The sequence below is a fragment of the Canis lupus genome, chromosome 2 (assembly GCF_003254725.2).
Source record: "Canis lupus dingo isolate Sandy chromosome 2, ASM325472v2, whole genome shotgun sequence".
NCBI classification, from domain to species: Eukaryota; Metazoa; Chordata; class Mammalia; order Carnivora; family Canidae; genus Canis; species Canis lupus.
The window spans coordinates 8381347-8398024 of record NC_064244.1 but is presented as its reverse complement, the minus strand read 5'-3'; the positions used below and the strand labels follow the sequence as shown (position 1 = coordinate 8398024).

The 16678-nt window shown below is 43.3% G+C and overlaps 1 protein-coding gene across 1 annotated transcript in view; it reads right to left on the bottom strand.

The window, feature by feature from the left end:
- The window catches only part of C2H10orf67 (chromosome 2 C10orf67 homolog), a 184939-nt gene that overhangs the window by 145555 nt on the left and 22706 nt on the right, over nucleotides 1-16678 (bottom strand). Inside the window, exon 5 of the mRNA XM_049096630.1 lies at nucleotides 7600-7897. Within this exon, the coding sequence (XP_048952587.1) occupies nucleotides 7600-7897 (298 nt within the window). The remainder of the gene's footprint in view (nucleotides 1-7599; nucleotides 7898-16678) is intronic.

Below are 16678 nucleotides of genomic sequence, written 5' to 3'. Positions count from 1 at the left end.
ACCTACCAGAACCTGGAGGCCTTGCCATTGTCAAGTTAAAGATTGTTTATCCCTCAAGCAGGTCATTAACATTAAGACAATTGGCCACTTCCCGAGGAATGTCACACATATCCCACCCTGGGGTGGGGTCATTTATGGGGTGGCAGTTTGTGCTTTTTCCTTAGCAGCCCTCTGTTCCCCATCATCCATCATTGTGACATAGTGCACATAATCATTCTGATAAGGGTACTTGTTTCATAGCAAAAGAAATGTAGCAAGGGCTCATGCCCATGGAACTCACTGGTTTTATCACATATCCCATCACCCAGGAGTGCAAGCTTAATGAAAAGGTAAAATAGCTCACTGAAGATTTGATTATGGCAGTTGTGAGACAGATCCATGAAAGGATGTGTTTCTGCCTTCCAGGATACAGTACATACTTTGAATCAGTATGTGGTGCTCTCTCTCCCCCAGCCATAGGTCCAGGAACCTAGAGACAGAAGTGGAAGTGGCTTCTCTCCCTAATATACCTAATAACTTTCTACCAAAAGTATTGCTTCCTGTCCCAGCAACTTTATGATATGCTGGCTTGGAGGTCACAGTCCTCAGGGGAAGAATGCTTCCACCCAGAAACACAAGAGTTCCATTGAATTAGATGAGAGTTAATCAACTGGCCACTTTGTGATCCTTTTGTCATTGAACTAAAAGGCAGAGAATGGGGTCCGGCCAAAGTGATTGATTCCGATTATGAAGGAGCAAGTGAGTTGTTGGTATACAATGGAGTCAGCGAAGACCATCTCTGGAACCCGGGGGATTCTCTAGGGTGCTTCTTGGCCTTTCCATGCTTGTCATGAGCATGCTATGAAGGCGCACACGTTGTGGAAAGGTTGTGCCTTTCCACAATGTCAGCTTTATTCAACCATAGAGCAAAGTTAAATCACAATTATAAAGCAGGTTTAGGATTGCAAACTCAATGACAGTCACCATGTGATTAAACTTGGCTTCTTAGACAACATACAAAGCAGGACAGAAGACAAACCACACAACAAGCAAGATAACAGAAGAGTGTGGGAAGTTAACGAACCAAACTCAAAGTCAGTCTGTGGGTGCGCAGCTGAGATGGGGCCCCGGGCTGGTCTGGGTCAGCCCTTGGCACTTACTGCTTATGTTCCAGCAGTGAAGGATCTCGGTTCTGGTCAGAGATCAATCAGGCAGGGCCTTTGGCGGCATTTGCCTTTTTTAAAGTGGTCAGACAGAGGGGTCAGGTCTGAAGAGTCCAACACTTTGCTGCCCAAATCCTTTCCTTTTTAAAGGGCTTTAATGTGGAACGCCTGCGTGGCTCGGCGGTTGAGTGTCTGCTTTCAGCTCAGGGTGTGATCCCAGGATCCGGGGATTGAGTACTGCATCAGGCTCCCCTGCATGGAGCCTGCTTCTCCCTCTGCCTCTGTGTCTGCCCCTCTCTCTCTGTGTCTCTCATGAATAAATAAATAAAATTAATAACATTATTAATATTATCATGAATAAATAAATAAATTAAAATTTATTCTCATGAATAAATAAATAAAATTAAAAACCTTTAAAAAAAAAGGTTTTGGATCTCTGCAGACCTCCTCTGATTACCAGTTCTGGTGTGTCAGCTAACGGTGGTCCCCATAATATCTCCTAGCTGGTGTCATCGCTTGACCCAGGCCCCTACCTGACATGCCAGATTCCATTTTGCTCTCTACAACACTACAAGGGAGCAGAATTTGCCACCCTAAAATATTCCTCTTGGGCATAAGGATTCTTGAGTTAGTTATTTTTAAGGACCAGCGGGCACAGGAGAAGTTCTGAAAACAGTAGAAGTGGCCCTTTTTGTAAAGGACATTTACATTTATAAGTGGTATCTCTATTTGTAAGGGTGTCCCCTAGCTGAACCAGGAAGAGAGGATGACTAGATGTCTAGAAACCTAACAATGGATAAAGTAAGAACTTAAAGGAGGGCCGGACCCTCCTTTATTGTACACTCCTTTGCTTGATAACCTCCCATAATGGCTCCCCCTCACCCTCCAACACCCTCCAACATCTTTCATCATCTTTAGGTGGAAATGGTATTTAAGGTGGTAGCTTGGGCCTTTTCGGGGAGTTACTAAACTTTACTGGGTGTCTTCTGTGTATACAGGAGATATGTATATATGTTATTAAACTTCTCTGTTTCTCCTGTTAATCTTTAATTACCGAGAGTCTCAGCCAAGAACCTGAAGGGCAGAGGGAAAGTTCTTTATTTATTCTTAAATATTTTATTTTTAAGTAATACCCGACATGGGGCTCAAACTCACAACTCTGGGGTCAAGAGTTGCATGCTCCACTGGCTGAGCCAGCCAAACACCCCAGGAAAGTTATTTTTGAGGACTCGGAACCTTCAGGAATGAAGATTTGGATCTCCCAGCTGGGTAAAGAACCTCAGACTGTCTGCATCTTTCAGCAAGTTTCTTGGCCACTCAACAAGCCTTCCCTGTAGACCAGCTCTGGCCATCACCCTCTGACTGATTTCTCTGCCACCAGCCTTGTCCTCTCCCAAGAGGTCTCAATCTCCATCTTAGATGGGGGTGGGTGGGAGTGAGGGTCTTCTAAGTTTTTCCTTTCTTGCGTATACTGTTGTAAGAATGCTTAGTCTTCTTTTACCCCCTTTACTGCCTTTTACTAGTTAAAAAGATTTTTTTAAAATACTTCTTAATAAAAAAAATACTTCTTAATATTTAATAAGGAACAGGAAATATTCCCCTATTCAAATACTGGTAAGATTTCTGCCTCCTGTCTTGATCCTGAGTGTTACATCAACATAATAAATACAGTCACTTAATCTGTTTTTTTTTTATATTCTACACAGCCACACATTTAACAGACCTCAGTGCTTTATCCTGTCTAGAAATGCAATCCTTTACCCTCCCCGGTGCCCAGCAGCCCCTTTTAACTATTCAATTTCATTTTTGATTAAGCTTGAACATGTATGTTCTTTCTTTTCCATTTTAAACAAATAATCTATTGTGGGTAGTAGGTTTATGGAATGTGGGTAGTTATGAATATATTATGTTGCATGTCAATGTCATCTCAAAAAAGCTGGAAAAAGTAAGTGAAAAGTGTAAAAAAAAAAATCCAACCCCAAATACAAATACATATATTTTCAGGATATGATTTAAAAACTTGGAATAATGTTTTCCTTTTTTTTTTTTTTTTTTTGGAATAATGTTTTCAATTGTTCCTTCTGGTACCATAATATTATAATACTATAATACAATGCTTTAAAATCAAGTCCAAAAATTTTATAGATAACCTCCTACATAGTGTCAAAAAATATATTAAGCACTATTTATTGAGTGCTTAACTTGTTCCATATGGTTTGTTAAGATATATGCACTAACACACACATTTTCCTTTCAGGTCTTCCAAAAATTTCATAAGAGAGATACTGACTTTCTTGTTTCAAAGATGTAGAAACGGGGGCCTGACTAGAGGAAAGAACTCTTCTAAAATCATAAGCCTGAAGGGACAGATACCAATTCTCTCCATCCCTAGTGAGAACAGGTTCATGGCTCTAAGGTCCCTTGCGTCTTATATGTTTGTAAAACTGACTCAGAAAGATCTGGCTCATTCAGAATCTAAGTGAAATATGATGGTTCATTCCTGAGTTTCCCGTCAAATTCCAAATGTGTCTGATTTTAAATGGCAACCTTCTTGCCTAGAATAGAAACCCACATCACAACAAATTAGCTAAGTGGCTCCTACACAGGCCTTATTTATAGTCTCAGTAATTTGATTTCTGAATAATGGCTTGGGTGTTGTGCGTAAAATACAGTCTTGGAAAGATGACGATTATGTTTTTTGAATAAACTAGATACAAAATTAACATGTAAATTTAGTATAGAATAAAAGGCCCAGGAACATTTATTAATAGAATGCAATGACACTTCTCACTGTATCCTAGAATAGTCTATCCTAACAAATGTTTATTAATGGATTAGCTAAAAAAATGGTATTAGGTGTGCTAAATTTTCACTATCATGTACCATTCAACTTTAAATAAGGAAAACATTGCTCCCCGTTTTTCCTCTTCAAGAAAACGCCAAGTGTGATGTGCTCCAGGCTCAAAGAGGCTTCTCTTTGTTATTCCCACTTCCTAGGTGATCTCACCGAGTCCACCCCTATATCTATCTGGGTGCTAAGTGCTCCCAAATTGATACAGCCAGCCTGGACCTCTCTTCTGAACATCAGACTTGAAGGGTAGCAGAATCTGGCATCCCAAAATATGCCTCTTTGGCACAAGGATTATTTTGAGCTAATTATTTTGAGAGCTGCAGACACAGGAGAAGCTCTGAAAACACAGAAGTCACTCCTTTGTAAGAGAAATTTACATTTATAAAGGATATCCCCATTTGTAAGTGTTTTTTAACCCTATACCTGGAAGAAAAGGATGAGTAAATCACAGGAGAATCTTATTATAAAGAAGGCACCAATTTAAATCTGCATAACAGCCATACTTCTATTTACTGTGCTTTTCCTGACAACTTCCCATAACCCACTCTTTCCCACACCCCCAACCAATCCCCGTCCTTTGTCTTTAGGTGATAGTATTTAAGGTAGTGGCTTGGGCCATTTGGGGGAGCTACTCAGTTTTCCTGGGTATCTCCCATGAATACAAGAGGCATACATGCTATTAAACTTCTGTTTTGTTTTTCTCGCATTAATCTATCTTTCGTTATAGGGTTGGTCTCATCCAAGAACCTACAAGGGTAAAGAGAAAACTATCCCCCCACCCCCCCATATCTCCTAACTGGCTTCCCTATTTCTGCCCTTATCTTCATTATAATTTACTATCAAAACAGCAGCCAAAGTAATCCTCTTGAAAGACTGATCATATCAAATCACTCCCCTGCACCAATCCCCCCTCATGGCTTCCCATCTTTGATAGTATAATTTATAATAAATGTATATTTTGTTCTTCATCCACAGTTCCTGCCTGAAAGCTCCCAAGACTCTTGGAATTTCCTAAATGACATGAGCAGTGGGCTCATCTTTTGTTATATTTGGTCTTTTGTCCTCAATTCCTGAAATGGTCTCAGTGTGGGAAAAAAGGTGAAATGTGGGTCTTCCGTAATTCATAACGAACTCCTTTGAAACACACCAGAGTCCATATTAGTGGGAGGACTTTTGTAAAGCCCCTAAAGATGCAAGCTGTTTGCCAGAGAAACCAATCCCAATTACAGGGTGGGATGGGTCAGTCCCACTCCCATATCCACCTTTGGAGGGGCTGTAGGTAGATCCATTCACCACAAAATCAATGATTTCATCAATTTGGTCTATATAATGCAGCCTCCATAAAAGTCTCTGAACTACAGGCTTCAGGGAGCTTCTGGGTTGGTGAATAAGAACACACCCAGGTGCCAGGAGGGTGGCACACTCCAAATTTTGTGGGGACAGAAGCTTCTGTGCTCCAGACCTTTCAAGACCTCACCCTATGCATCTCTTTATCTGGCCATTCATTTGTATCCTTTAATAATCTTTGTAATAAACCAGTAACCATTATTCTTTGCAATAAACCAAAGTAAATTAGTTTTCTGAGTTCTATGAGTGGCTCTAGCAAATTAACTGAATCCACAGAAGGAGTTATGGGAATGTCTAACTTAAGGCTGAATGGTCAGAAGCACAGGTAAGAACCTGGATTTGTGATTGGCATCTGAAGGGGGGAGGGGTCTTGTGGGATGGAGCCCTTAACTTGTGACATCTGACGCTGTCTGTAGGTAGCAGAGCGTCAGAACTGAATGAAACTGTAGCACACCTAGTCAGTGCCTGCCGAAAACTGGAGAATTGCTTGGTGGTGTTGAAAAGGCACTTCTGGCATCTAACTGAAAGTCAAAGTGGAAGTCCTTACGATGACCCAGGTCCCACACCACTGTCTGGCACTGTCCCCTTACCTCTGGCCTCCCCACTGCTCTCCCCTTCTCACTCTGCCCCAGCCACCCAGGGCTCCTTGCTGGGCCCGAGACACCCAGGCCCACCCCTTCTGGCTTCCTGCTCTTTGCTGGAACACTTCGTTCCCTGACAGATCAGAAAGTTTCCCTCTCAAGCCTGCAGATCTTCACCCCAAAGTCATCTCTGAGAAGCTTTCCTTGACCACAGTGGCTAAAATTACCATCCACTTCCCTACTCCACACACAGGTTCCCCTGCTCCCTCCATGCTCTTCCTTCCTTAGCACTTACCACTAAGTTATTTATTGTACAGTCGGCTTGCTTAGCATTGGTTTCCTGACTGGAATGTAAACTTCACGAGAGCCGGGCTTCTGTCAGCTTGCAGACTGCTGCTCGCCCGGTACCAAACTCTGCCCTAAACCCAGGACTGCAGTCCCCTCTCCCACTCCTCCCAGAGCACCAACACAGTCCCCGGGGACTGAAGAACCGTGGGTGAAGACAAATGAACACTGGCATCCGCGGGTCCTCCAGCGCGCATTAACTGAGCACTTGGCGCTGCCATTCGGTCCACCGAGCGCAGCCGGGGTGCTCTGCTGGAGAGCTACACGCCAGGCTATGCCAAGGAAGCCGGGGCAGGAAGTCTTTCCTATCAGTAAACAAGCAGAACAGGTTAGACCCTGCGCCGGCCGCGTTAGTATGTGCCACTGCCAATATGTGCTTTTCACAACCACCAATAAACCAGGTCCTGCGTCTACCCTCCCTGGTCTGTTTTAACGAATGCACCCAAGCAGGGGGCATGGCTCACCGGGTCAGTGCCCACCACTGGGCCAGCACGGCGCCCCATGTGGAGCCTGGAGGGCATGGGTCTCCCCTCGAAGCCAGCCTCCCTGGCACCGTGAAGCCCGTGACCTGGGGAACTCCAAGTGCTTGCACAGTGGCTAACCCAGCGCGGGACACTGACTGATTAAAAAAAAAAGGCGGGGGGGGGGGGTTCAGAAGGAAAAATACATTTTCCCAGACACATCAGCTCTACCTTATCGGAACAGACAAAATGTGGGCGGGGGCGGGGGGTAAGCAAAGATTATTAAAAGGGGGAACCCGGCAGCCCGGGTGGCTCAGAGGTTTAGCAGCGCCTTCCACCCAGGGCGTGATCCTGGAGACCCCGGATCGAGTCCCACGTCGGGCTCCCTCTGCCTGCGTCTCTCCCTCTCTCTCTGAGTGTCTCGTGAATAAATAAAGTCTTAAGATAAATAAATAAATAAATAAATAAATAAATAAATAAATAAATAAATAAATAAAAGGGAGGACCTGTGAAGAAAGCATCAGGGAATAACAGCGCGAGCGGCAGGCCCCCCCGGGGTACCGGTGCCCCTGTGTGCGGCGCCCCCTGAACACGCTAGGCGGGTGCACTCGCGCCACGCTCGCTCGGAGCCGCGAAGCAGCGCGGGTCGCCGCTGAGGCAGGACTTCGGAGGGGACTCGCCCGACACAGGCGCCCGGTTGCGGGTGGCGGGGTGTGAAGCCCCGGAGCCCGCGTCCTCGGATTACGCGGACACACTCAGGGGACGAAGTCAGCGGGCCTGGGGCGGGAGCGCGGGCGGGAGCGCGGGCACAGGTGCGCGCGGCGCCGCGGGGTCGGGCCCGAAGGGGGGGGAGGCGGCGCTGCGCGGGTCACCTGGGGCTGAACCGGAACTGCTCAATGGTCGACTCGAGGTTCTCGAGGATCTTCCGGCACTCCTCGGCCGCGGGCGTGTCGTCCGCGCTCTCCATCCGAGCCCCGGGCTGGCGGCTGCGCCGGGCGCCTCCCGCGGAGCTGCGGGCTCGGCGAGGCGGCGAGTCGGAGGCCCGAACCCGGCGTCCGTTGCCATGGCGACCTGGGGGCGGGCGGGGCGCGGGGATCGGCGGGCCCGGAGGGGGGCGCTCCACCGCCCGCCCCAGGCGGCCCCGACCCACCCGGCCCGGCCGCCGCTGAGCTGTCCCCGAGAAAGCTGGCCCCGTCTAGGTACCCCGGCGACGCCCCACCGTGCCCCGACTCCCCACGCCTTCTCTCCTGAGCCGCCGAGCTCAGCCTGCAGCGAGGCCAGCGCGGGGGGCGGGGGGGCGGGGGGGGGCTCGGCGACCCTCGCTTCGTGGCCTTCCGCCCTAGGGTGCTAGAGGGCACCCTCGGGGAGGGGGAACATAGTGCACCCAGGTAATGACCATCCTCAGGACATAATGAGCCTTGGCTCCAGAGCGATGCCATAATAAGGAAGCGGGCGGCCTGATGAATTGCCTACACCCCTCACTTGGCCATAGACGTGGGCGTTTCATGGACAAGAAAAAAAAATTCTCTTCAGAGATTAAACAGCCTACATTTCTATTTGATATGAAGGTCAGAATTCAGGCGTGAAGGGACGCCTGGGTGGCCCAGTGGTTGAGCGTCTTCCTTGGTTCAGGGCGTGACCCCAGGGTCCTGGGATCGAGTCCTGCACAGGGCTCCCCGCAGGGAGCCTGCTTCTCCCTCTGCCTGCGTTTCTGCCTCTCTCTGTGTGTCTTTCATGTATAAATAAATAAAATCTTAAAAAAAATAATAATTCAGGCGTTAAGTTTTAAGCTATCCAGTGTGGTTGTGGAATTCATTATTACTAAGTCTCTACGATAGTAAGAGAAACTGCCTAATAATGAAATTGTCGTTCGTCCTTTATATTAAATTGTGTATCGTGTATTGACAATGCTGGAATAGCTTTTCTGACATCATCAGTATGTCATTTGCTGGTTTTAGAGCTAAGTATACGGTTTCCCTTTCAATATATGGTCTACAGGAAAACAAAAGGTTTTCCTCTCTTATTATGTGAAAATGAGGTTAGTTTGATATTGGAAGCTCAGAATACAAAAAAGGAAATTACTGTAGCATTACTGTAGCACAACTCTTAAATATTTAAAGACAAAGAGGGAAGGCCCCAAATGCCAAAAAAAAAAAAAAAAAAAAAAAAAAAAAGTAGCCAATGCCAACAAGATCTTCTGTAAAGATCTGTTTTCCTTTGAAAAGGTGAAGAAAGAAGAAAAAGAGTCACTTTTACTCTATGTAGATTTTTGTTCTCAAAATCTAACTTGAGGGCAGCCCCAGGGGGCTCAGCGGTTTAGCACAGCCTTCTTAGGCCCAGGCTGTGATCCTGGAAACCTGGGATGGAGTCCCCTGCTTGGAGCCTGCTTCTCCCTCTGCCTCTCTCTCTCTCTGTCTCTCTCTCTATCTCTGTCTCTCATGAATAAATAAAATCTTTTAAAAAATCTAAATTCAAAGTCTCGAGGGAAATTTTATCATACAATCAAAAAGCATTTTAAAAGAGAGAAATGTATAAATCTATAATAAATTATCTTAAATGATTTTTTTTTCCCACAGTGCAAACAAAAATTTTAAAATAAAGAGAAAAATTCCAAGGTAAAATTAAACACCTAATCTGGTTAGGACGAGGCCAAGGTAAAAATACTGTGACAGGCTGCTGGCTGTTTCGCTTAATGCAATTCGAAGTGAATATTTTGAAACTGAGGAAAGAGGTCTCCTGGCAGACTTCATGAGTCATTGGTCAGCTCTGTGCAGCATTTGTTGACTGATATGGACTGCATGGTTACACCATCCCACAAAAACATGAACTGAACAAAACCTCTTTGTTTGAAGTCTTGCTATAGCATATCACGGAGTTTCAGATTTCAGTGTCTGGGAAACCAAGTTATGAGCATGACTGTTTTTGCAACTATTAACTACATAACGCTCCTCTTGTTGTCAGTTACCTACATTTACCGCTCAGGTGTTCTGACTTACAAAATTGTTCATTTCAGATCATATTCTCGCCTATGACAACCGGGTTGGGCACTGTCAAAACATCTGTCATACTGAATCCAGACTCTTTGTATCACATGATGAATTAATTGATGGTTTTAGTGGAAAGCTCATGAGCTCTGGGGTAAACATTAAAAAAAAAAAAAAAAGAAAAGAAAAGAAAAACTCCCCTGAAATTTAGTTGCTTTAGAACACTGGGCAAGTTATTTAACATCTCTGAGCCTCTTTTTTGTCACCAGTAAAAACTGAATAATGAACTTTTCTCAGGGTGGTTGGGAGTAGTCTATAAGGCGAGAAAAGCACACAGCTCATGTGGGACATGAGACACATACTAACCAGGCCTTCAAGGAATTTGTTCCTCCTTTCTAAACCACAACTAAGGAACACACCGTTTAAAGTCTCCCATTTCTTAAAAGTTGAGTGTCTCATAAGCTAAAATATTTTTTACTTTAGTTAACAGGATTTATGGCATGATTTTAAATTTTCAGATGCCTCTTTGAAACAGGTATAATAGTATAATGTATTTATATGAAAATATTACCTACCAATTATTAAAAGTGATAACATCTCAGATTAAATAGCATGAGGATTTGATTACGAGTCAAGTGCTGACTCTAAACATAGTAATTTATATATTCCAGATGGATATTATCAATCCTATAGTCTAATAAAAGCCAAGAGGTTTCAGGTTAGGTTTGTAATTTAAATTCTTTCTGGAGTCATCATATGTAAAGTGCTTATTTTTCTTTTATCACCAGCTGTAATCTATGATTATGTGGTGCAGGCTCTGTTAGGTAAACTTGTTTTATGTTGTGCTTCATCCATAACCAAAGTTCTTAAATAAAGGGTTGGGAAAGGAAATAGCAAGGTCTTCAGCCAGGACAATATTATGCGACTAAATCCTATGTGGAAAAACTTCTGAGACTACATCATTTTAATGTCTTAAATTTGGCTGCAATGACATAACATATCCACTCCTGGAAAAGTCCCTCAGTAAGTGTTTGTTATGTGGCAAAAGCTGAAAACCAAGATGGGAGGCACTATGGGAGCCTAGGCAGGAGCAATCTTGATGTGGAATTTGGATCTTACAGTCAAATGTCCCTGAGCACTGCAGTAGAGGATATCTTCTTCTATTTGGAGCTAGGGCAGATGTTTCGAAGGGAGATGGGTAAAAATGTGAAGAAAATGGTAGAGCTTAGCCAACTGCAGAAGTGACTCCACCTGCGAAAAGATTTGTGAACCTGCTGCTATTGAGGAAAATTCGGGAAATCTCTCTGTCTGGTCAACTGACCATAATGGATCTGCATGCCTGGACATAACCTAGCAAATCTGCAGCAGGTACATAGCGATATGCAGTGATTCAGGAAAGGCAGAAATCCAATGGAGATTAATAAAACTATGACAATTATCATAGTTCATGCAATGGAAGATTTCACCCAAAGAGGATAGAGAAGTGGATCTTAGAATTGGTGAAATAAAGTAAATAATAAGAATTAATGAAACAAAGACCTTTTCTGGGGGCTCCATCTTTTCAGACCCCAAAGGGATTTACTATCATGAGGAGTGGAACATTGATCAGAATGCCATAAAGTATCTACACAGGACCATGGAGTGCTCTGTTCTTTTCCCAGGGCCACAAGGTAATTCAGATTCTCGGGTACATGGATCACAGGAAAGGCTTCATCTAGACAGCACACGTGTGGTTTGGGTTGCATGAGAATTTCCCTGTAGCCTGATCTAAACGAACAGATAAGATCCAATATTTAGACCGTCCCCAGGAGGACTAGACTTGTTCCCCAAAATGAACCACCGGGTCAGGCTTTGCCTGGACCGTTAGCTCATTTCTCCAACTCATATTCCTGCAACCCCAACATTAACACTCTTCATTGTCCTTCAGCTTCAAACTCTCAAAAATGTGGTACAAGACATTCTAATTTAGCAATTTTGAGAACTCATGGGGAATAGGGGACATAGGAAAATACAGTAGTGTGAAGCTCGGTTTGCTATTGTCATGCCTGTTTATTTACCTAGAGATGCTTCAGTGTTCACTAAGAAGGACGTGTGTTACACGGGTTCTGTTCTACCCAGGTGCTGATCAGGGGTGCACAGTCCAGGGATGGCACACCCACTGTTGCTCAAATCCGGAAGTCCACATTTCGGAAGGGACGACTCCAAGCTCTGATGTTAACTGTTCTAGACCAACAAATCACCACTGCGCTAGTTTAATACACTGAATATCAACAGTGGGTATTTTATTGGTGAACGTGGTGACTTATTGACCAGTACTGTAGATGTTGGAAGTAGGCTCAAATGGGTGAATTTAACGATCTTCAAGATATGTAGGTCAGTCAAAATAGTTCAGAAATCCTTCCGCCCTGCAGGAACAGTATGTAGAGTCTCATGGTGGCTGGAACTTAAACCCTCAGGGATGATGGGGCTTGGAGCTTGATCCCCTGCCGGTCCTCTGTCCAGCCTTTGCTTTTATAATTGCCCGATGCCTCCTAACAGGACCGAGGATCTCGCTCCTGGAATGTTATCATATCTGCTTCAAAGGAATCATTCACGCCTGATGGTAGTTCACCTGAAAGCACAGAAAGGTGGGGCTTTGGGGGACCTCCACAAGTGGGCTGCATAAAACGTGTGGGGTCTGCCTGCAAATGAGTGTTTTCAAAAATAAATGTGTGAGGCTTGATTTCAATATAAACTGAGAGCAGTGTGGTGGGGAAAAAGCTAATCTTCACCCTCATCAAACTTCTGTAAAGGATACGATGTCAATGCAAAGAAACCTAAGAATTGTGTGTGACCAAATTAGGTCATTTTCTAGGAAACCAGAAGAAATAATAAAAGTGTCTTTAATATAACAGATTTTGGGGCAGCCAGGGTGGCTCAGCGGTTTAGTGCCGCCTTCAGCCCAGGGCATGATCCTGGAGACCTGGGATCGAGTCCCAGGGGATGTTGTTTGTCCCACAAAAACAAACAGCCCCCAATGACCTTAGCCCCATTCCATTCACTCACAGGTGGGAATTCAGGCAAATGTCCACAGAGGTCACAGACAACATACATATGATTCTGTTATATCCCGTATATTACCCCTTCATGTCCTAAGGAAGACCTTTCTCTTAGAGATTTTCATTTTAGTGTACCTTTAAAAAATCTTGTGTTAAGTTACCTCCATCTTTTTTCTGGGTAAGGACAACCCAGGAATGGCCCTTTTATGTCTATGATGCTGTTCACAGCTTTTGATAGGCCTAGTACAATCTTTGGAACAGGGTTGCTGTTTGCTGAAGGTCAGACAGTAGCTCTCTTAGCCTTGCCTATCTTACGTAGTTATGCTGTGCATTTTTTTTTTTTTATTGGTGTACCATGTTTGATTTGTCCCTGATTCCTTTGGAGTTTTTCTGAGAAATGGAGCAGTAATCCAGCATCAACTTATTAAAATACATTTTAAGCCTTTAAAAAAAAAAAAAAAAAGCTCCCTGGATGGAGCCTGCTTCTCCCTCTGCCTGTGACTTAGCCTCTCTTTCTCTCTGTGTCTCTCATGAATAAATTTTTAAAATATTAAAAAAAAACTGATTTTGGTGTGTAAAATCTGTATCTGTTTAATTCATCCTTGTTTGTATGCCCAGCTCAACCTAGTGGCACCCACATAGTAAGTGTTCAATAAGTGTTTGTCAAATGAATCAGTGATGGAGAAACTCTAAATAAGTCCTTCAAAAGAGCAATTCCTAAAACATCATGCACCTCAGTGGTTGGCATTAGAGAATGAGGCAAGAAAATACTGTTAGCTGCTATTATTTAGGAGGGGAGAGATTATTCTAAGCTGCCAATGTTGATGGATGCAGGAAATCTTGCCGCCGCCCCGCCCCCCCCCCCCCCCCCCCCCCCGTGGCAGTGGAAGATGGAGATGTACAGGCCAGAGAGACCTGCTGGTCTACTGCTGCCTCATTCTTTCTGAAGAAAGAAACTCCTATCATCAATGTATAAATGAAGAGAAGGGAAGAGTTGCAAGGATAATTTCCCATCAAGAAATTCTAGGTCTAGGTTCAAGCCACCAGTCAAAAAGATTGTAAGGAAAAATTGTGTTTGACTATAATGGTTAATTTTATATGTCAACTTGGCTAGACCACAGTGCCCAGATATATTGTTAAATATTATTCTAGATGTTTCTGTGGTGGTGTTTTTGGATGAGATTGACATTTAAATTGGTAGATTTTGAATAGAGCATATTAACCTTCAAAATATGAGTGGGCCTCATCCAATCAGCTGAAAGCCTACATAGAACAAAAGACTGTCCTCTCTTGAGCAAAAGGGAATTCTGCAGCTGGTGGCCTTTGGACTGGAACTGCAACATTAGCTCTTTCCTAGGTCTTCCACCGATGACCTTAAGATTAGAACTGCAGCATCAGCTCTTCCCTGGATCTCCAGCCTGCCTGCCCACCCTACAGATGTTGGACTTGCCAGCCTCTGTAATTATGTGAACTAATTTCCTAAAATAAATCTACCTGTATATTATATACAATCATCTTATTTGTTCCATTTCCCTGGAAAACCCTGACTAACACAATGACCAACGATAATTTAATAAATTATTCAAAGGATACTCTTATATTCTTTGCAGCTCTTACTTAATATCAATAATAGTAAACGAGATGGTTAGTTTTAAATGTCAAGTTGACTGGGCTAAGGGATGCACAGATGGGGGTAAAACATTATTTCTGGATATGTCTCTGAGGGTGTTTCTGGAAGACATCAGCATTTGAATCAGTAGACTGGATAAAGAAAATTCCCCTCCTCATTGTGGGTGGGCATCATCCAATCTGTAAAGGGCTTGTATAGAAGACAATGGGGGAGGAAGGGCTAATTTGCTTTCTACTTGAGATGGAGCATACATCTTCTCCTGCCCTTAGACATTGATGCTCTTGGTTGTCTGGCCTTTCGACTTGGACTGGGACTTATACCATGGTCTCCTGGTTCTCAGGCTTCCAGGTTTGGGCTGGAACTACACCACTGGTTTCCTGGGCTTTCAGACTACAAACAATAGGTTGTGAGACTTCTCAGCCTCCATAGTCACATGAACCAACCCCCTCATAATAAATCTTTCTTATTGATTCTGTTTCTCTGGAGAACCCTAATACAGCAAATATATTTATAGGACTGAGAAAAATAATCATTACAGGTCTAATATTTATTGGATGCTTACTACATGTCAGAAACCTTCCCAGGCACTTAACTAACACATCACCTTGATTATCTGCAATTTAAAAATGAGAAAATGGAGACACTAAGAGGGTGATTTACTTGTCCAAGTTCACAGTTTGCAGGTTTGAGACTGGGCTCTGAACACAGACAATCTTGTTCCAGAACTTATATGCCTAATCGTTGTGCTATATTGCCTTACTGAACTGTCATGATGAACAGATTATTTCAGTTCTTCCCATAATGTTACTTTTTGCAGGAGCCTATGAAGTACATCTCAAGCTGTCAGGCACATATTAGAGACTTAATTATGAATCTGTGTTGCTGGGGTTGCTGTAGAGAATTCAAACAGATTTAACACCCTGTATAACTGGAGCCTAGTTATCAGAGAAATTCACCTTTGTGGGATACTCATGAGAACAAGAAATTAAGCAAAAGATATGTGTGTCTGAAGAGGCTACAAAGTTCATACCTAAATCTTAATTGCTTTGCTCCTAGGAAAGTTTCTTAATCTATTACTGAGACACTACATATCCTTACCGTTATGTACAATCCCAACAGAGTTTGATATCTACTTTCTATCTCTACAGCCAATAAAAGTGGGGAAACAGGCTATGGAAGATGATCGCTACATTGACAGTTGGCGCAAAGGCATTGAAAGCTTATTAAAAAAACCACAACAAAAATTCAAATAACGTGAGAGGTGTGGGCCATAGTGAGGAGCAAATAGACTGCCACTTGTCACTAGCCTTGAGGACATTACTGTAAAATAACTAAAGTTCATAATAATTACCACGAATTACTGATTATGTTTAATGCAACTATGTTTAGCACACTCTCTTTAAAAGGCAGGTGTGTGCATAAAACAGTTAAAATATACTGTTTCAATTCTAAAAGTGATTATAACTGAATTCATTCTCTGAGATGGTTTGATATAACTGAAATTTAATTTTATCCCTTAAATAAGCGGTGATGTTTATTTGTTACTCTCATGAGATTGCTTTGCGCCGTTGTAATGTCAGAGTTTTCAAAGCTGAAGGGACCTTAGAAATAGTAGACTTTTGTCCAGTCACTCAAGGACATATATGTAGTTAGACCATAGCTACATCTAGGATTTCTTTTCCTTTTTAAATTTTTTTTTTAATTTTAAGTAAACTTGCCACATGTGGGGCTCAAACTCATGATCCCAAGATCAAGAGTCACATGCTCTCCTGACTGAGCCAGCCAGTCACCCCATCCAAGATTTCTTTGACTTTTGGTTCATCATAGTGTATTAGTCATATTAGGCTGTTATGCTGCAGAAACAAACAATCCCAAATCTCAGTGACTAAGTTCAATGAAAGGTAATTTCTCACTCACATTACCATTCCCACAGAGCTGGCAGGGAATTCTGCTCCACACAACTTCCTAGGGATCCAGTTGATAGAAACTTCTTTTTCTTAGGGCGCCTGAAAGGCTCAGTTGGTCGAGCATCCAACTCTTGGTTTCTGCTCAGGTCATGATCTCAGAGTCCTGGGATCCAGCCCTGTATTAGTCTCTACACTCAGCATGGAGTCTGCTTGAGGATTCTCTCTCCCTCTGCACCACCCTTTGTTCAGTTGCTCTCTAAAATTAAAAAAAAAAAAAAAAGAAAGAAAAGAAACTTATTTTTCTTACGGGAATAGCATCTGGAACCCAAGGCCTCCTGAGTCACTTTATGAAGAGAAAGAAGGAGAAAGAATCAAGTGCTGGCAATTAAATA